Raw genomic sequence first — 19,869 nt, 5'->3', positions numbered from 1 at the left:
CCCCTCACAGTCTGTGTTGTTGTTACTGTTTTGTTTGTTTGTTTGTTTTCAGTCAGGGTTTCTCTGTGTTGACCTGGCTGTCCTGGAACTCACTCTGTAGACCAGGCTGGCCCCAAACTCAGAGATCCTCCTGCCTCTGCCTCCCGAGTGCTGGGACTAAAGGTGCCAACTTGTGTGTGTGTGTGTGTGTGTGGTTTTTTTGTTTGTTTGTTTTGTTCTGTTTTTTTTTTGGTTTTTGTTGTTGTTGTTGTTTTGTTTTGTTTGTTTGTTTGTTTGTTTCGAGACAGGTTTTCTCTGTGTAGCCTTGGGTGTCCTGAACTCACTTTGTAGACCAGGCTGTCCTCGAACTCACAGCGATCCACCTGCCTCTGCCTCCCAAGTGCTGGGATTAAAGGCGTGCGCCACCATGCCCGGCCTTGTTCTGTTTTTTAAAAAACATTTGGTTTTTAGGGAAGAGGCACAATAAACACAGTGTGTGTGGATCAGATCCCAGAGATACCTTGAAAGCTTTCTGTTTTGGCTGGAGATGGCTCTGTGGTTAAAAACCCTTGCTGCTCTTACAGAGGACCTAGGTTTGGTTCCTGGGCACCACAAGGTGGCTCTTAGTCATCCATAACTCTAGCTCCCGGAAATCCAACACCCTCTTCCAACCTGTATGGGCACCAGGCACACATGTGGTGTGCGTGCACTCATGCGGTCAAAAGGCTCATACACATAAAAATAAAAAGAAGTAAAAAGAAAGAAAGTGTATTCTCTCCTTCCACCATGAGGGGCTCCGGGATTTCACTCAAACTGTAAGGTATGGCTGCAAGTACACTTACCCACTGACATCTCAAAGCCACCCCACCCATGTAGCCCAGGCTGGCCTCACACTCATTATGTAGTCAAGACTTTGGATTCTGTTCTTCCTGTCTCCACCTCCACCTCCCCAGTGGGTGCCAAGACCCAGTGCTACAGTGTCGAGGATGGAGCCCAGGGCTTCCTGCATGCCGAGCAAGTGCCCTACCAACTGAGCTACATCCCCAGCCCTGTGACCCGCTTTTAACTTAGAAGCTGTTTCCTTACAGCTGTGAACAGGGCCAGATGCAGGAAAGATGCTGAGAATGGTACCAAGGGGGGTGGGGGGGAATCCCAGGGCTGGAGAGGGCTCAGAGGTTAAGAGCACCGCACTGTCTGCTCTTCCAAAGGTCCTGAGTTCAATTCCCAGAAACCACATGGTGGCTTATAACGACCTATAATGAGATCTGGTGCTTTCTTCTGGTAGGCAAGCACACATGCGTACAGAATACTGTGTGAATAATAAAGATCCATCTTAAAAACAAATCTCAAGCCCCCAGCTCCAGAAACATCCTATGGCCCCTCTTGCCACTGCTGGTACCTTCGCTAACAGGGTAAGGGCAAGGTAGACATCTCCCGGGAGGTAAAGGTCAAAGGCCAAGAGGGCAGGGCAGAGCTTTACAGGCTCCTCCCACAGTAGGGACAGCTGGCCTCTCCTCCAGGCCCCTGGGACCACTTCCTCTTTTTTCACTCTGAAGATAGGAACTGCCCCGCCAGGCCAGCGAGCAGTCAGAAGAGATGGGCACAGATTCCAGGCCGTCCTAGGCCTCCTTTCACCCTCAGGCCAGGGAGTGTCAAGTGCACTGGCTGGTTGCCTTCCTCCCTGTTTCTGTGGTAGCTGAAGACCACCCTGCCGGCTTGCAGGATGGAGCAAGGCTGTGAGGAGAAGCAGGACTCAGTGTGCAGCCTGGTGGCTGTGTTTGAGAGCAACAGGTACAAATGGCAGGGGTGGGGGTAGGGGTGGGGGTGGAGGTGGGGGGGGGTCGAGCCCTTCTCTTTGCCTGGCACTTTGGGTTCTGCCCCGGGTTAGGGTCTCCTGTCTGGGCAGCACCCATGTCCCTCCATCATGGGTGATTGGCAGTACAGGAGACTACCCTTGGACTATTAAGCTGGCCCAAGGTGAGCAAGCAGCATGCATTGGGAGATTACTCCCACCCCCACCCCGCGCATGCACAAGTGCACACACATCCCACTCAAACCAGGACACAGTTAAATGGGAGCAAGAGGGCAGGACACAGATGGAACGAGGCAAAGCAGAGCCCTGCTCATGATGTCAGTGTCCTAAGTTACCTTGTGTACCTCAGGTCTTACCCTCAGGGCCCTAGGGTGAGTATCCTTCTGTCCCCATCTTTAAGGAAGAAAAGAGAAGGCACTGGGACCAGGTTCTTTAAGTTTCCACACTTTGGGGCTGTGCTAGGGCTTGTGTGTGGAGAAAGACAAGGCCAGGTGTGGAGGGAGGGGGTCCTAGGTGGTCCTGGAGAGGCGTGAGTGGGAGACATGAAGTCACTGTGCAGGCCTGTGGTTTTTTTTGGGGGGGGAGGGGGGATCTTAGGTACTGCCCTCAGGAAGTACACCTCCAGAGAGAAACTGGCCTCAGGAGGCTTAGGGGGGGAGGCTGTGTGCAGTAGAACGTGAAAGAAGAGGGGAGAAGGGGCAGGTGGAGGGAGAGGCTGAGCCCTAGTTTGTGCTAGGGTACACCAGAACGTGGGTGCACCGCAGTGCTTCTAGCTTAGGCACCCATGCCTTTAGTTGCTAGATGCCAAGTGAGGCAGCCTCTGCCACCAGTGCCCCTGGCCCTAGGGAGCCGTGGGAACACAGTGCAGTGCCTAGGGACCTGAGGGACAGATGTCTGCTTATGACCCAAAGCTCCATCCTTCCACAATGCAAGGCCACAGGCTTTACGTGCCCTGGGAAGGCCTCTGTGCTGTGTTAGGGCCCTTCTGGCCAAGGGAGGCGCATGAGGCCTCCACATGGAACCCTATATTCATGCCAGCTATAGTTTCACTTCTGGAGCAGCTTGCCCCTGCCTCTCCAGGGGCCTGCACCCCACCCGCCATTCCGGTTCAGCACCCAGGACAGCTCCATGCCAACGCCTTCTTGGCCCACCACCCCGGAAGTAGACCACCACACCCATAGTGCTGGAAGGTGGGTGTCAGCTCTTGAGGCACTGAGCTGTGTCAGGCTGTGCCTCGAAGGTGGAGTAACCCTACATAGGAGTGGGGCATAAGAAACATGGTTAAAGAGCTGGGTGTGGTGGCGCACGCCTTTAATCCCAGCACTCGGGAGGCAGAGGCAGGCTGATCGCTGTGAGTTCAAGGCCAGCCTGGTCTACATAGGGAGTCCAGGACAGCCAAGACTACACAGAGAAACCCTGTCTCGAAGAAAGAAAGAAAGGAAGGAAGGAAGAAAGAAGGAAGATCAGTAGTGTGAGAGCCAGCCTAAGAAAAAAGGGGTAACACGCAGGGTTCTCTGTGGGGCCCTTGGAACCGAGCTGATCTGGCACTGAGGGCTGGAGAGGAAACAGCCACAGATGTGAGTGCTTAGAAATGCAGAAGCTGAGACCAAATGTAGAAGAGAAAACCTAGGACGCAGCACATTCCACCCAACGCCCACTCTCGCCCTACCCCAGCACCCCTGGCTGCAGGCCCCGAGGCCAAGGAACTCAGCCTTCTACACCTGGAATGGGCCCCGATGCTCCCCCTACCTCCTTCAGGCCTGTGACCCGAGCAATCGCTTCAGCTGTCTGCGTCCCGTCCCTTTCTCCTCGACACCAAGAGAAAGGACAGCTTAGCGTGGAGATGCGGGCCCAGCCTCTCCACCTGTGCCACTTCTGTGTTCCTGTCCTTTCTGCCTCAGTTTCCACAACTGCAGTGTGGAGGCAGTGGTGCTCTTTCTCTTTGGGTTTTGGAGGCTTGGTACCTGTCTGGCCTCTGTCTTTCTTGTGTGGACGCCTACTCAGTGCTGTCACTTTGGTCTGTTTCCCTGCGGGTGCCTAGCAGGGATAGCCCTGCCAGGGTGGGTTTCTCTGGCCTGCAGAACTGCAAAGCTGCCCTGTGAGGGCCAAACCTGGGTGTCAGGGGCTCTGCTCCCCAGTCTTACTTTGTCCCCTAGTAATGGCATGAAAGGCATAGGCTTGTCCCCATGCAAAGCCCCGTCTTTGCAATCTGTGCCCTTGCTCTGTATTGCTCTATGGATCCCCCTTTCCCTTGATGTGTATATTCAGGAGAGGTACAGAAATTAAGATGGTGGGAGGCTGAAGTCCAAAGGTGGGGGGTGACGCTGAAGGAACACCTGAAAAACTTCTGTGTGCCAAAGGAGGGTTTCTCTAGACGTTGGTTGCATTTGAAACAGGGAAGTATATAGTTCCCCAGAGAATAAAAGAGTCCACAATGACTCATTCAGAGGACTGATGGAGCTCCCTCCCAGGAGAGTCTCAGAAAGATGGTGGTGCCGGGGATGTGGCTCCTTTGGTAGAACGCATGCTTAGCATGCACCAAACCTTGTCCCCAACACCGTGTAAACCAGGCGAGGTGGTTTGTGCCTGCCTATAGTCCTAGCACCAAGGAGGCAGAGGTAGGAGGACCAGAAATCCAAGGTCGTCTTCCACTCTAAAGGGGGACCAAGACCAGCCTGTGATGCATGAGACCGAGGCTCAAAAAAGAGGGAGGAGGAGGGCTGAGGAGAGACGCAGAAGTCTTGTCAAGTTCCTACACTATGCTTGGCGTGTGGGGGCCCATGAACACCAGCAACTCACACCAGTTACCTGAGGAGACCCTCAAGGGTAATCTGTTCTCAGAAGGACCCTGGAAGCAACACCGGGACCCCACAGCCCCAAGGACCAGCCCCAGAGCCCTGAACACCAGCTGCCTCTGTCCCTACGGCCTTGGGAGGCGCCTCCTGATGGGGAGGCCTTGAAATCTGAGCTCCGGCCAGTCAGCAGGACATATCTGAGCTCCCTCAAGAATAAGCTATCAAGTGGGGCTTGGAGGAAATCTCACCAGCCTGGGGCCAGCCCAGGGCCAGAGACTCAGGTGAGGAGTTGGTGGCAGGACTGCTGGCTCTGACTGGGAGATGGGTAGAAGGGACCTTTCAGCTTTACATCTCTCTTCCTCTTTCTCCTTCGTCTCCCTCTTCCTCCTCCTCTTCAAGACAGAATCTTTCCTCCCCCCCGAGACAGGGTCTCTCTGTGTAGCCTTGGCTGTCCTAGACTCACTTTGTAGACCAGGCTGGCCTCGAACTCACAGCGATCCATCTGCCTCTGCCTCCCGAGTGCTGGGATTGAAGGTGTGCGCCACCGCCGCCTGGCCCAAGAGAGAATCTTACAATGTAGTCCAGACTAGCCTTAAAAATCTCATTCTCCTACACACATCTGAGTGTTGGGACCACAGGGGTGCTCCAATAGGCCTAACTCCCCTCCTCTTAGAAGGTCACTAACCACATTGGTTTGTGGCCACACCCTTATGACCTCTTGTAACCTTGATGCCCCCTCTAGCCCCAAAGGGCCAGAGGATGGCTCAACTGGAATGCTGTGCCTTACTCTGCGTGTGTGTAGCCTCCTAGAGGACTCCCCATCAGGCAAACAGGTCTCTTCCACAGTGGTTCGTTGTCTCTTGGCTCCTATGAAAGCCTGGGAGTGGGGGGGGGGGGAGCAAAGGGAGGAGGCTGCCTAACCTTAAGGCTCAGCCCTGGAACCTCCAGCACCAGACCTGGAGTGTGCTGTGGGAGGGTGGGGGTCCAGAGGGTGTGTTCTTCAGGCACAGCCACACTGTCGTCTGAGGTGTAGCAAGCCAAGGTGTCCACCTTTCTCCTCAACCCCTGTAGGAACCCGAGGAGAAGAGGGTCGTGCAGGAACTTCTGGAGACGGAGCAGGCCTACGTGGCTCGCCTGCACCTGCTTGACCAGGCCAGTGGGGACTCCCCAACACCCCCACACACATCAGGAGTGCTGACACCAGCCCCAGGACTTGGCTTTAGCTCTATTCACCGAGCCTTTGTTCCTAGTCAGCCCTGCCTGATTTCCCCATTGTTTGCCCTCACAAGGCACCCCGACTTTCTTAAGGTACTTTAGCTAAGGCATGGCCCAAGGCCTAGGAAGACACAGATGGGCCTATTTCCCTTGTTCCCTTGGCCGAGTCCTAGGGACTCCTGGTTCATCTGCCCATCTGTAAAGTGGCCAGAATCCAGTCTTCCTCAGCCATCTCTCCCAGGGGTGTGGCAAGGATGGATGCAGGCCTGACTCTGCTGGACCTGTGCTGTCCCCCTGGGCCTGCAGGACTGGTGGGTGGTGACTTCCTCTTGGGCAGGGTATGACGTCGGTTTCCTGTGCAGGTGTTCTTCCAGGAGCTGCTGAGGGAGGCAGGCCGGAGCAAGGCCTTCCCCGAGGACGTGGTCAGGCTCATCTTCTCCAATATCTCCTCGATCTATCGCTTCCACGCACAGTTCTTCCTTCCAGAGCTACAGCGGCGAGTGGACGGCTGGTGAGGGGACAGGTTTCAGCACCCCAACTTGGTGTGGGGTCATGGACCCAGAGCGAGCGGTGCCTGTGATGTCTAGGTGCTTGAGTTTAGTCTTCTGCAGGCCTATATCTCTTGCACAACTGAGGAAGAAGGGGGGTAATCCTTGTCCCCCCCAACTTAAGAGGTCATGGAGGTCGTTGAACTGACTGGGCCCCTGGCCTTGGTCTTGGCATCTGTTATCAGCCTGGTTTTCCGGCCATCTGTGTGATGTTCAGGTCATTGTCATATAAAAAGCCCTGGCCAGACATGGTGGTGCATACCTTTAATCCCAGCACTCAGGAGGCAGAGGCAGGTGGATCTTCGTGAGTTCAAGACCAGCCTGGTCTACAAAGCGAGTCCAGGACAGCCAAGGCTACATAGAGAGACCCTGTCTCGAAAAACCAAAAAAAAAAAAAAAAAAGAAGCCCTGATTCTAACACCTACATGTTGCCTCACGACCATGGATAGCTCTAGTTAGAAGGGGTCCAGTAGCCCTCTTGTGGCCACTGTGGGCCCCAGGCACACACACGAGCACATGTATGCAAAACGCCGATACACATAAAATAATAAGTAAATCTAAAGAGAGACAGGGGGTGGAGGGCTGGCGAGATGTCGCAATGAGTGAAGTGCTTTTGAACAAGGCTGTGGACCCGAACTTAATTGCTGGGACTAACAGTCAAAGAAGAGAACTGGATCCCCCAAAATTGTCCTCTGACCTCCACATGTGTGCTATGCCACGAGCACCCACACATACACACACAGAATGATAGTAAGTAAAGTAGACTTTAGAGAGAGAGAGAGAGAGCTAGAGTGGAGGCCAGTCTAGAATACTTAGGGCTGAGACAGGCAGCCTTCCTGGGCAACACTCTCGTGAGGGGTGTATTATCAGCTCCACAGTGCCTTAGCATTCTCGCCAGCCAGGCCTCGATGGGCCTCATGGAGGGCTAGGCAGGGATCCGGGCCTCAGAGTCTAAGAAGGCAGACCCTTGGGGTGCCACTCTGACATCTGCCTCAAGGGTACTGGAAAGGCTGTAGGGGGCTGGAGAGCCTGGGGAGTCTGGCTCAGGGACTGAGACAGAAGGTGGCTAGGCTGAGAGCATCCCCTCCCTGAACTCAGGACAGCCACACCCCGCATTGGGGATGTGATCCAGAAACTGGCCCCGTTTCTGAAAATGTACAGCGAGTACGTGAAGAACTTTGAACGGGCGGCGGACCTGCTGGCCACCTGGATGGACAGGTCTCAGCCCTTCCAGGAGGTGGTCGCCCGCATCCAGGTGAGGGACGCAGGGGAGGAGCCTGCACAGCCGCCTGGTGAGCCTGACTCATTCCCCCCCCAAGCCGTTTGGACACCCTCGGGCCTGGCACCCCACTTTCCCTGCTCTCACCTTTCCGCCACTGCTCCCTGCTCCCCAAGCGCCGCGAAGCCTCGGGCAACCTGACCTTGCAGCATCATATGTTGGAGCCCGTGCAGAGAATCCCGCGGTACGAGCTGCTGCTCAAAGAATATGTGCAGAAGCTGCCAGCCCAGGCCCCAGACCTCGAAGATGCCCAGAGTGAGGACACCCTGGGGCCCAGGGAGCTGGGGAGGGCTGCCTACTGACATGTGTATTCTGGGGACCTACTAAAGTGGTTCTGGTGATCTTCTATCATGGCATCAACAGTTGGCATCTCGTACATGTTATCCACACCACAGCCACAGTTGACAGACAGGATAATAAGGCCCTGAGGGGGGAAGAAAAAAAAAAACAGGCCCCGAGAGATTAAGGGATCTGCCCATGGTCCAGAAAGGAGCAGAGCTGGGATTTGAACCTACACCTGTAGGGCATACCTTCTAGGTCTGACTGTGAGTAGAGGGCATTGCCCAAGTCATACACCTAATCACAGCTTCCCAGTGGCCTCAGTGGCCCTATCCTGAGTGGCTCCCAACTTCTAGACACTCACTATGCTGGCCTGTATGGGCAGGGTTGTGCCTGGTGGTCCTTATGGCACAGTCCCCACAGGCTATATTGTTGAGCCCCAGCCCCAGGCGCAGGCGCAGGTCTCCGGAAATGACTGGGGCCCTGCTCCCTTGCTAGGAGCCCTGGACATGATCTTCTCAGCTGCACAGCACTCCAATGCAGCCATTGCAGAGATGGTGAGCTTGTCCTTGGAATGGGTGTGGCCTGTCCTTGAAGTGGGTGTGGCCTGTCCTTGGAGAGAGTGTGGAGGCATCCCTGGACACACCCTGTCTCTTGGTCCTTGTATCCACTGGTCCTGTCCCTTGCTGCTTCTATGCCTTTGGGCTCTCTCATCCCCATCCCCTGCGAGGCACATTATCAAGAAGTTGGGACCCTGCCCAGCCTAGGCTGAAGTGTTCCCCATCTCCAGGAGCGACTGCAGGGCCTGTGGGAGGTATATCAGCGCCTGGGCCTGGAGGATGACATTGTGGACCCCTCCAACACCCTGCTCCGAGAGGGCCCTGTCCTCAAGATCTCTTTCCGCCGCAGCGATCCAATGGAGCGCTACCTGTTTTTGGTAGGGGCTGCTGGGTGGCTGGCTTTGCAGTCAGGTGTGCCCTGGGAAGCAGAAATCAGAGTCTGAGCTCTGCTTGGCTATAAGGCCTGGGTTGCTCCTGGGTACTCTAAAGGCAGCATAGCAGGAGAGGGTTAAGTTAGCCTCCAGGAAGATCTGCTGGGCTGGCCTGAGCTCTATACCTCCTGTCACCCGCAGGCTCCCAAGGCTGGTTTGGTTCCCTAGTGCTCACAGTACTGAGGGACACTTCAGAGCCCATCAGTGCGGTTGGGGGCCAGACAGCCACATTCTCTCCATTGCCCAGGTCATCTGTGATGACCTATGTGTGAGCCCACCTAGAATGTGGCCAGAGGGGAGGAGAGGGGTGATGGCCAGGTCACACAGGGGACTCTGAGCTGCTGCCCTATACTGCCCGTGTCTTCCCAGTTCAACAACATGCTGCTGTATTGCGTACCTCGAGTCCTTCAAGTGGGTGCCCAGTTCCAGGTGCGGACCCGCATCGATGTGGCCGGCATGAAGGTGAGCCTCCAAAGGACCGTCCTCCAAAGAGGGTCTAGGGTGGGTGATAGTACGGGGCAGAGCAGGCCCTTGTGAGAGCAGCGTGACTCACTCCGGGGCAGTGCCCAACCCTGGCAGCCTCCTAGCGCTTTCCTTGCTATCTGTACCACTGTTGTCCAACTGGTCCAGCTGGGCCGAGCAGCCTGGGGGTGGAGGGTGTAGAGCCTTCCTTCCCTGAAGGCTCCCTCTTCTTGTGTGTGTGTGCCACGGATGGACCCATTGCCTGAGAGGGTTGGCCAGGACCCTGTCCCTGGGGTCCTGCATTTCTAGGCATCCTCGAGGGACCCTGGCAGTCCTGCCGACATACTGTGGCTGAATGGGGCTGCAGAGCAAGGTCAGCCCAGCCCCTGGCTGGGTCTCATCTAGAGTGGAGCTCAAATGGGTGGGGCCAGTCCTGCACCCTCCAATCAGACCCTCCCACAGCCCTCTGATGTGGGGTACTTTTATATTTCATAATAAGATAATAAGGCAACAGGCAGCAGATATTATGTTATAGAGGAGTTTATTAAACGAGCATGGGGAGGGAAGGAAAGGGGGTAGGGGTACCCCAGAGACAGAGACAGAGATAGAAGAACAGAGAGGAAGAGGAAGCGGAGGTAGAGAGAGAAAGGAGAGAGCCACAAGGAGAGTTTGTCCTTTTATATAGCCCTGGGCATTGCCATGCCCCGGTGGCACGGAAGCAATGACATCATAGGTAGGCCAACTGAAACAGAATCCTAACACTAACCATCCCTGTATTAGGCATCTTTTTATCTTCCAAGGTCAGTTCTAGGGCTGTGGATGTAGGCAGTTGGGAAAGCACCTGGCTAGCTTGCACGAAGCCCCGGGTTCCATCTCCAGCACAGAAGTAGTTGGGGAAGGCATACCTGTAACCCCAGCACTGAGAACAGTGGACGTCAGGTGGCCGACCCTGGCTTGAGTAGCTAAGGCAGAAGCAAACGCTCAGAGATGCTGTGTCTGAAGCCCCCATTCCCACCCCATGAGGTCTCCAGGATACGAACTTCCTCTGAGCGCTCATAGTTGGGCCCTGAGTGATGTGGAGTACTTTACCTGGGCAGCCTCTACCCGAGGCTTCTCGCATCCATCCTGAGATGGCTAGAGAGTCCCAGGGGCCAGAGTGTGAGCAGGTGTGTCTGTTGGGGGGCCCTCAGTGAGCAAGATTGAGGAAGGAGGTAGACAAAGCTATGGGTGAGAAAACGACATTGGAAGGACAGAATCAGCATAAAGACCATAGCAGAGACCAGCCACCACAGACAAAAAAAAAAAAAAAAAAAAAAGCAGATCCCACGCCCAGGTGTGAATGTGCAGGATTTTAATTTCAGCACTTGGAAGGCAGAGGCAGATGGATCTCTGAGTTTCAGGCCAGCCTGGTCTACAAAGCAAGTCCAGGACAGCCAGAGCTACACAGAGAAACCCTGTCTCAAAAACAAAAAACAAACAAACAAACAAACAAAAAAACCAAAAAAAACCAACTAACCAACCAAACAAAAAGATACATACATACATCAAAGGAGTTTCATAGCCTGGCATAGTAGCTCATACCTGTAATCCCAGAATTTCGGAGACTGAGACAGGAGAATGACTGCAAATTCAAGGTCAGCCTGGGATACACAGAGAGATCATCTCAAATGAACAAACAAAGCCTCCTCCCCCCCAAAAATAACAAAACACAGTTTGTAATGTAGCTCATTTGGTTGGGGGTTTTTCTAACATTTACAGAGCCCTGAATTAGATCCCCAGCACCCTAGTCCAGGTGTGGCCGGCACACACCTGCCACCTCAGCACTTAGCAGGCGGAGGGTCAGGAGTTCCAGGCCATATGAAGGTTAATGACAGCAGAGACCACGTAAGACTCTGACTCAGAAAAAGAAAGGAGTCTGAGAAGTCCATGTTCCTTGTGTGCCAGCCCCCTGCTGCCACACTTGGCAAGCCTGCCCGCTCCCTTGCTGGTAGACTCATAGCACCCTCTGCTGGATATTTCTGAGCATGGTGGGTGAAGAGCTGTCTACTACGAGTGGAAACCATTTTCTGAGTCAGATATTAAGGACAGCTCGGCTTGACTCACCTTGGGGCTTCTGTAGCCCTACGTACGACCTGGTGCCAGGGCCACATACTTCTCACAAGGTGATCATGTCTCTGGTCTGAGCTGGTCCTTATGTTCCTGAAAAAGGAGAGGTCGCAGAGGCATGCTATTCAGGGACTTCACATATACCCAAACGGGTTGTACAGCGCACAAGGGCACCGCATCGTCGCAGAGGTGCCATCTGTGATACACCACAGATTGCATAGTTACAATGAGAGTTGGCCGGCAGGTGGCAGTCAAATGTCTTGTGCTAACAAGATCTGGAGAGGTGCCAGTCGGCCAACAGATGTCAGGAAAGCCTTCTGAAGCAGGGAATCCTTTGGTGATCAGCACAAAGAACTGTGTGGAATAGAAGGGCCCTGGGCTTTCACATCCAGCGCTGTGTAAATCAGGATGAGACTCACTCCCCAGGATTCTTGTGAGAGTGACCCTGCTTCTCATTGTAGAAATAGTTACGCCACAGAAATAGCCCAATAAGCTTTCATAGGCGCATTTTCTTTTTTTTGTTTTTGTTTTTTGTTTTGTTGTTTTGTTTGGTTTGGGTTTTTTGAGACAGGGTCTCTCTGTGTAGCCTTGGCTGTCCTGGACTCACTTTGTAGACCAGGCTGGCCTCGAACCCACAGCGATCCGCCTGCCTCTGCCTCCCGAGTGCTGGGATTAAAGGCGTGCGCCACCACGCCCGGCCTATGGGCTCATCTTCTTCTGAGGTCCAGTTTCTATTTCTGGTGACCCTTTGGAACTGTGCCTCCACTTCACACCGGGTCAGCTTCCATGCTCTTGGCATATCTCCGAAGCCTTCAGTCCCGTTTGTGCAGAGCGTGTGCACCTGCCTGGAGGGGTAGGACTGTTTCTGCCTGCAGTACTGGGGTGTGAGTCCGACGGCTCCTTCCTCCATTGACAGGTGCGGGAGCTGACTGACGCTGAGTTTCCACACTCCTTCCTGGTGTCCGGAAAGCAGCGCACACTGGAACTGCAGGCCCGGTAGGCGCTGACAGGCTGGGGCTGCAGGAGACCAGCAGACGGGCGGGCGGGCCAGTGCGTGGGTACTACCCTAACCATCCTGCTCTCTCTCCTTCCCAAGGTCCAGAGAGGAAATGGTTTCCTGGATGCAGGTATGTACACTCCAGGCCTCCAGGGGAGTCTGAGCCTAGCCTACATGGGGGAAGGAGAGAGAAAGAGGGTGTGTGTGTGTGTGCTCCCACACTTGGGCATGAGCAGCTTCCCCCTCCTCCTGTGGAGTTTGGAATTGGCCCTGAGTTCAAATCCTGATGCACCCCACTGCTTTGTGGGGGCGGTCTGGGGCAGCTCCTATAATCTCTTTGATTGAGACTCAGTTTTGGGGACATATAACCTGGCGCCAACAGCTTCTCCTCCGCGTAGTTGAGAGTCTGGGGCCTACTCCAGGCCATGTATAGGGGCAAGAGGCCTTAGACATCCCTCACCCGCCCCACCTTCGCCTCTTCCTAGGCCTGCCAGGCAGCTATTGACCAAGTGGAGAAGCGGAGTGAGACCTTCAAAGCTGCTGTCCAGGGACCTCAAGGGGACACACAGGAGCCTGAGGTAATAGGACCTTCTGCACTCCAAGGCAGGGTTTCAGGGACAAAGAGTGTCCCCTGCTAGGACTGACATGAAAGGCCTGAGGAAGCCCCTCTACCTAGCATCACTCTCAGGTCACCCGGGCCTAGTTAGCAATATCTGTTCTTGGAGCCAGGTGTGTTGTGATCCATCACCCAGGAGGTGGAGGCAGGAGGATCTGAAGTTCAAGGTCACCATCTGATACATAGTGAGTTCAAGACCAGCTGGGGCCACATGAGACTCTCACTCAAAAAGAACCTTCGAAAATGAAAATAAAAATGTCTGCCTTTAGCTAGGCTAGGCGTGGCATCATCGGGCCTTTAATGCCAGCTTTGTGATTTCGAAGGCAGCCTAGTCTGCATAGTGAGTCCTGGGACAGCCTTAGCTACAGAGTGAGACTCTGTTTCAAAAGCAAAGACAAACATTTCTGCCGTTGGAGCCTTGAGCGGAGCCATGTGAGAGCTCTGACTTCTGGCTTTCTGGGTCAGCCTGGGCTACATAGAGTTCCAGGTCAGCCTGGGCTACATAGTGAGTTGCAGGTCAGCCTGAGGTACATAGTGAGTTCCAGGTCAGCCTGGGCTACATAGTGAGTTCCAGGTCAGCCTGGGCTACATAGTGAGTTCCAGATCAGCCTGGGTAGCGCTCCTGAGTTGTTTGACCTCTCTGGGCCTGTTTCCTCACCTGTACAGTAAGAATATTAGTCAATAAACTACCTCAAGCAGAGGCTGCAAGGCCTCCAAGGGGTGCAAGATGCCTTGAAGTGCCCACTCAGCAGCCAGCTGCTCTCCTCCCTCAGCCACAGGCGGAGGAGCTGGGTCTCCGAGCGCCTCAGTGGGTCCGAGACAAGATGGTGACCATGTGTATGCGCTGCCAGGAGCCCTTCAATGCCCTGACGCGTCGGCGCCACCACTGCCGGGCTTGTGGCTACGTGAGTAAACTGGCAAGGGGCTGGGGACGGGACCCAGGACCTGCCTTTGCCCAGGCCATTTCTGCCTCCAGCTGGGTGCCAGTCCTGGCCAACTCTCTGGTCTGGGCTGACACACTAGGTGTGTCCGTTGCCCTCCCAGTGTCCACCTGTGCTGCAGTGTGTGGCGCCCCTGCCTCACGGATGGGAGGTGGGCTCAGAGAGGTGAACTGGCCTGCTGAAGACTCCTTCGGCAACCCTCCTGTTCACCCGCCCTTTAGCCTCTTTTTCTCAAGGCTCCAGGCCCAATGCTGAGAGGGTCTCTATCCCCGGGTGAGCACCCACCCACCACACACCCACCACCCAGCACCTGCCACATTGCCAGTCTCACCACATGATATGCACCCGATATCATTCTCTCCCCACCTTATGCGTTGCGAACTCCACATTCTTGTGCAGGCCTCAGTTTCCCCACCTGAGTCCTAAAGTATAATGTTAGCACTTGAGTCCTTGGGAGGCAGAAGCAGGAGGATCCTGAGTTCATGCCGGCCTGAAAGACACAGCAAGACCCAGGCTTAAGTCTTTTTAGAACAGCAGTATGTCATCTAGATGGCTCAGGGCTGATGGCATCTGCCACCAAGCCTGATGGCCTGAGTTCAATTCTTGGAACTCACATAGTGACTCATATAGAGGACTGACTCCTGCAAAGCTATCCAGTCTCCACACCTATGCCATCCATGTGTGTGTGTGTGTGTGTGTGTGTGTGTGTGTGTGTGTGTGTGTCTGTTTATGTGTGTGCTTGAGCACACATACATAGACAGTTGTGTGTGCTCTCAAACATTAAATGTTAAAAAAAAAAAAAGGCACAAAACCAAATGTTTTGGTGCATGTACGTAAGCTCAGCACATGGGAGGAAGAAGGAGGAAGATGAGAAGTTCCAGGTCAGCCTGGGCTGCATAGTGAGTTCCAGATCAGCCTGGGCTACATAGTGAGTTCCAGGTCAGCCTGGGCTACATAGTGAGTTCCAGGTCAGCCTGGGCTACATAGTGAGTTCTAGGTCAGCCTGGGCTGCATAGTGAGTTCCAGGTCAGCCTGGGCTACATAGTGAGTTCCAGGTCAGCCTGGGCTGCATAGTGAGTTCCAGGTCAGCCTGGGCTACATAGTGAGTTCCAGGTCAGCTTGGGCTGCATAGTGAGTTCCAGGTCAGCTTGGGCTGCATAGTGAGTTCCAGGTCAGCCTGGAACATGGCTGCATGAAAAACAAAGTTGATGAAGAGACGATAAATACTTAATAATTTATATAAGACAAATTTCTCAATAAAGACAGAAGAGAGATGGCTTGGTGCTTAAGAGCACTTGCTCCTCTTTCAGAGGATTTCAGCCCCTAGGAGACCCAATACTTCCTTCTGCCCTTCCCAGGCACCCACATGCATGTGGCAGACGCTCACAGAGACACCTCTATGCACATAAATAGGAAATAAAAAGAAAAATCTACAGCTGGGTGCAGTGGCGAACACTTGTAATCCCAGCACTCAGGGAGGCAGAAGCAGGTGGATCTCTGTGAGTTCCAGGCTGTCCTGGTCTACAGAGACAACTCCAGGACAGCCAAGGCTACACAGAGAAACCCTGTCTCAACAAAACAAAAATGTTTACATTTCTCAGTAGAGGCATAATACACTCCCAAGGCGTGCTTGCGGGCCTGCGTGTCTTAATCCTGACTCCAGGGTGTCTGGGCCCTTACATGTCCTCTTCTGGGAGCCAGTGAGTCACTCTTTCGTTTCGTGCTCAGCTGCCAGTTTCTGTCTCCCGTTTCTGCCTCGGGGCACCCTGTGAAGGTGGGGTATGCAGTGACTCCCTGAGAGTGGCCACACCCCGCATGCCCAGGGCACCCCAGTCCTGGTCGGAGTCATACCTCGAGTTTCTCTTTATTTCTCCCCACTCGTCATTCCTGAATATCCTTATTCACCGTTAATGGGGAGCCGGGCTGGCTGGGTTCCCACAGTTCCCCTCGCGGGTCTTCCTGCCCATCCATTCTATGGCAGGTGGCAGTCTTACTGTTTTACTCTGTTTTTTGAGATGGTCTCACACAGTCCAGGCTGGCCTTGAACTCCCCCCCCCCCCCATCTGTATTCCTTTACTCAATCGTGGGCTGCCACCATAAAACGGACAGAAAGCGCAAGGGAGCTTTTACTTTTCTTGTATCTGAAATGCAGCCTTGGACTTCCTATCTTCCACTACAGGAATGCTGGCATTACAGGTGTGAGCCATAATGCCTGCTTTATCTGGAGTCTGGTCTGAGCCCAGGGCTTTGTGCTTGGTAGGCAAGGCCTCTACCAATGGAGCTGCTGCATCCTCGGCTCTCAACCATGGGACCTTAAAGGCACCAGTTGAGAGTACCTGAACTGCCAGTTACCTGGGTGGCCACTTTCTCCTCTGAGTCACCCTGCCTTTGCCATTGTGTTAGGGGAGGGCGGCATCCTGCCCTTTCTAGGGCCAGGGAGGTTTTGGCGGCTCCAGCTTGTCCTGCCTAGCCCTCCAGGACCCAGGCCCATGGAGGGAAAGTGGGTAGGGCTATGCGGTGGGGCTGGGTCCTGAACGCCCAGCCTGGACTCCTGTGGCCAGCCAATGTTTCTGACCACACCCCAACCCCTGACGCCCCCACCCTCAGGTAGTATGTGCCAAGTGCTCTGACTACCGTGCAGAGCTGAAATATGACGGCAACAGGCCCAGCCGAGTCTGCCTAGCCTGCTACACTTTTCTCACCGGAAACTTGCTCCCTGACCGGAAGGAGGACAAGAGGCGGGGCATCTTGGAGGTGAGAGCTGGCAGCATCCCAGTCTTGCCTTCCCAGGAGACTCTGTCCTGGGTTCTGAGGAACAAGCCACCATGTCTCTCCTTCCCTCATCTTTCTGCCCTCACACAGCCCCTCTCCCTCTACTCCAACCATACCAGGCCTGACAACACCCGGAAGTAGCCAGACTGTAGGCTATTCCTCAATCTCTTCCCTTCTTCTGAGTCCCCATCCAATAATGGCACAGCCTTATCTGTCCTGGTTCCCGTTCCCAGGGCCCACCCCCCACGGTTGTGCCGCTGATCTTGTGTGATAGTTGGAGATGCCCAGGCTCCTCCAATCTGGCCAGCTGCAGGCACTGTTCTCACTGGAAGAGGCCTTGGAAAACCAGTCCAGTGAGGTCACCTTCCCAGTCTCCTCTGTGATCAGTGTGCCACATTTCAAGGCCTCCCAGGGCCACTGCCCATCTTGTGAGCCCTTGCTCTGGGCACCAGCCATGTTCATCTCTGAATCTCAAACGCAATATCAGAACCCAGACGCTAGCTACACTGTCTTCCCCCCAAGAAGGCTAAAGTGACATCCCACTGCCCCTTGGAAAAAGAGAAAAGTGCCCGATTTCAGCCTGAGACTCAGTCCCATGACCAAGTTGGCTCCTCCTCCACACACTTCAGCTTCCTCTCTACCCCTGCTCCCACCCCCCCACCCTCACCCTCTGTTCCCACCCCACCACCACCACCCTACCCCGTTCCTGCCCCATCCCCCACCCCACCCCCCTGATCCCACCCCCACCTGCTCCCCTCCCCCATTCACACCCCCACTGGGCAAAATGCCTGCTTCCCGAGTCTCATGCCTGCTAGACCCCAGCTCTGTCCCTTGAATAGCTCAGGATGACACCCCTGGCTCGGGCGCCCGCCCCTGTGGGCACACACACCTCATTGCTCCTGCAGTTCTGCCTGCTGTGGGCCAGCATGACCCAGCACCACATAGTGAGGTGTCTCCGAGCCTCAGAGACAACTGCCCTGTTCGTTCTTTGTAGTAACAGGCAATGACTAAGAGTAATGATTGTGTCAGGAGTGGTGGCATGTGCCTATAACCCCAAAATCTGGGGGTGCAAGGAAGATAATCAGGAGTTCAAGGTCATCCCTTGCTACATACCAAGTTTTAGGTCAGCCTAGGCTATGCGAGCCTCTGTCTCAAAAAGAAAAAAATGAGCCGGGCGTGGTGGCTCACGCCTTTAATCCCAGCACTCAGGAGGCAGAGGCAGGTGGATCGCTGTGAGTTCAAGGCCAGCCTGGTCTACAAAGCCAGCCCAGGACAGCCAAGGCTACACAGAGAAGCCCTGTCTTGGGAAAAAAAAAAAGAAAGAAAGAAAAAAAATTGTAGTGATTGTGAAGTTCCCTGGCTGATGTCTGGTCCCGTGACACCCGTGGGCACCCTGTCACCTGACTGTTCTTTCTGCTTTTAGAAAGAGGCCTCAGCAAGCCCTGACCAGAGTCTGGTGTGCAGCTTCCTGCAGCTCATGGGGGACAAGTGGGGCAGGAGCGGACCCCGGGGCTGGTGTGTGATCCCGAGGGATGACCCTCTTGTGCTGTATGTCTATGCAGCCCCCCAGGTATGCCATGCCTGCCCCCAGCTAGGCCTCCACACTCACACAGGGTAGAGGAAAGTAGGGCTTGGGGTGTTACTTGCCCCAGAGGGAAGATGGAGAAACTGAGGTCTTCTGGGGACATGGCTTTCTATGTTAACAGGTCACTAAGTTTCAGAGCGGGGCTAGGACTGCAGCTCTCAGCTACTTTGCCCTCAGGAAGGCCCACTCTTTCCACCTCTTCCTCTTTCTCCATCTTCCGGCAACCCCCCTCCATCAGGGGCCTTCTGGTGGGAGCAGGAATGTGTGGCTGTGACGCAGAGGGGCGAAGTGGGGGGAACAGTGGACGATGATGGCTTTCTTCCCCACCAGGATATGAAAGCTCACACCTCCATCCCCCTGCTGGGCTATCAGGTGACTAGAGGGCCCCAGGGGGACCCTCGGGTTTTCCAGCTGCAGCAGTCAGGCCAGCAGTACACCTTCAAAGCTGAGTCTGAGGAGCTGCAGGGCCGCTGGGTGAGGGCTATCAAGCGAGCTGCCAGTGGCCAGACCCCTGTGGGACCTGATGAAGAGGACCTGTCTGACTGATTGGATCACAGCTAGCTGTCCTTCATGACCCTTGCCCGTGACAGTCTTCCCAGGCTGCTGCTGCTGCCCTGTCACTTTATCCCAAACTGGGCTACCCTGACCCATCTGTCATCTATGCCCAGACGGTCCTTACTGACTCTGCATCCAGCAGACACTTTGGGGTTCTTTCCTTCAGGAAGACACAACCACGCATTCCGGCTGGCTGGGGGTTGGAAGGCCCCCTGGGCCATGAGATCTTCATTGCTAAAACAGGGATGTGTGGCCAGTGTGGTAGCTTAGTGAGTTGAGTGCCCAATGCCTGCCTAGCACGCAAGAAGCTCTGGGCTCTGTCCTTAGCGTAACAGAAATGGGCCATGGTAGTGCATGCCTGTGATCCTAGCTATTGGGCAGGTGAGGAAGGAGGACCAAACGTTCAAGGTTGCCCACAGCTACATAATAATTACAGTCCAGCCTGGGCTACATGAGACCCTGTGCGCGCACGCACACATACACACAAGTCAAACTAAAATATTAGAAGTCCCAGTAATCAGGATTGTTGGCCCTAGTGCGGATCTCAGCCTAGACTATGACTTAGTCGCCTAGGAAGCTTTGGAAGGGTTGGGGTGAAAAACAGAAAACCACTAACTTTGAAATTAAACAATGTCCGTGTCTACTAGCAAGGCTTTTTATTTGCTTGGTCTGAGAAGGGGGGAGGCAAGAGAACTTGGGGTGCCTCCCCTGGAGGGCAGGGTGCCCTGGGCTGCATGGCTGGGGAGGAAACTGAAAGACACTCAGAGTCCCTGACAAAACCAGTGGAACCATAGTCACAGTAGTAAGTTCCCATGGGGCCACCGTGTGTGTGTGTTTGTGTGTGTGTGTGTGTGTGTGTGTGTGTATAGTTGGGGTCTCATTATAGCCCTGTAGCCCTGGCTGGCCTGAAACTGGCTATGTAGACCAGGTTCATCT

At 54.5% G+C, this 19,869-nt stretch overlaps 1 protein-coding gene across 1 annotated transcript; it reads left to right on the top strand.

Moving 5' to 3' along the window:
* Positions 1-1,555: 1,555 nt before the first annotated feature.
* Fgd2 (FYVE, RhoGEF and PH domain containing 2) lies at positions 1,556-19,155 on the top strand. Its single transcript, XM_051153403.1, has 16 exons — positions 1,556-1,770; positions 4,634-4,868; positions 5,659-5,739; positions 6,165-6,313; positions 7,449-7,605; positions 7,746-7,884; positions 8,407-8,465; positions 8,699-8,845; positions 9,269-9,361; positions 12,384-12,463; positions 12,564-12,594; positions 12,950-13,042; positions 13,854-13,985; positions 16,629-16,775; positions 18,217-18,363; positions 18,709-19,155. The coding sequence occupies exons 1-16, from the start codon at positions 1,703-1,705 to the stop codon at positions 18,922-18,924; spliced, it is 1,974 nt and encodes a 657-aa protein (XP_051009360.1). The 5' UTR covers positions 1,556-1,702; the 3' UTR covers positions 18,925-19,155.
* Positions 19,156-19,869: the final 714 nt, after the last annotated feature.

This window comes from Acomys russatus, chromosome 11 (assembly GCF_903995435.1).
Source record: "Acomys russatus chromosome 11, mAcoRus1.1, whole genome shotgun sequence".
NCBI lineage: Eukaryota > Metazoa > Chordata > Mammalia > Rodentia > Muridae > Acomys > Acomys russatus.
This window is presented reverse-complemented; position numbering and strand designations above follow the sequence as displayed.

Bases quoted from the DNA above. Each gene is read 5' to 3' on its own strand.
- Fgd2 (XM_051153403.1), top strand. From the start codon at position 1,703: ATGGAGCAAGGCTGTGAGGAGAAGCAGGACTCAGTGTGCAGCCTGGTG. The intron at 8,846-9,268 runs GTAGGGGCTGCT...GTGTCTTCCCAG, and splicing joins TGGAGCGCTACCTGTTTTTG to TTCAACAACATGCTGCTGTA. The intron at 12,595-12,949 runs GTATGTACACTC...GCCTCTTCCTAG, and splicing joins AAATGGTTTCCTGGATGCAG to GCCTGCCAGGCAGCTATTGA.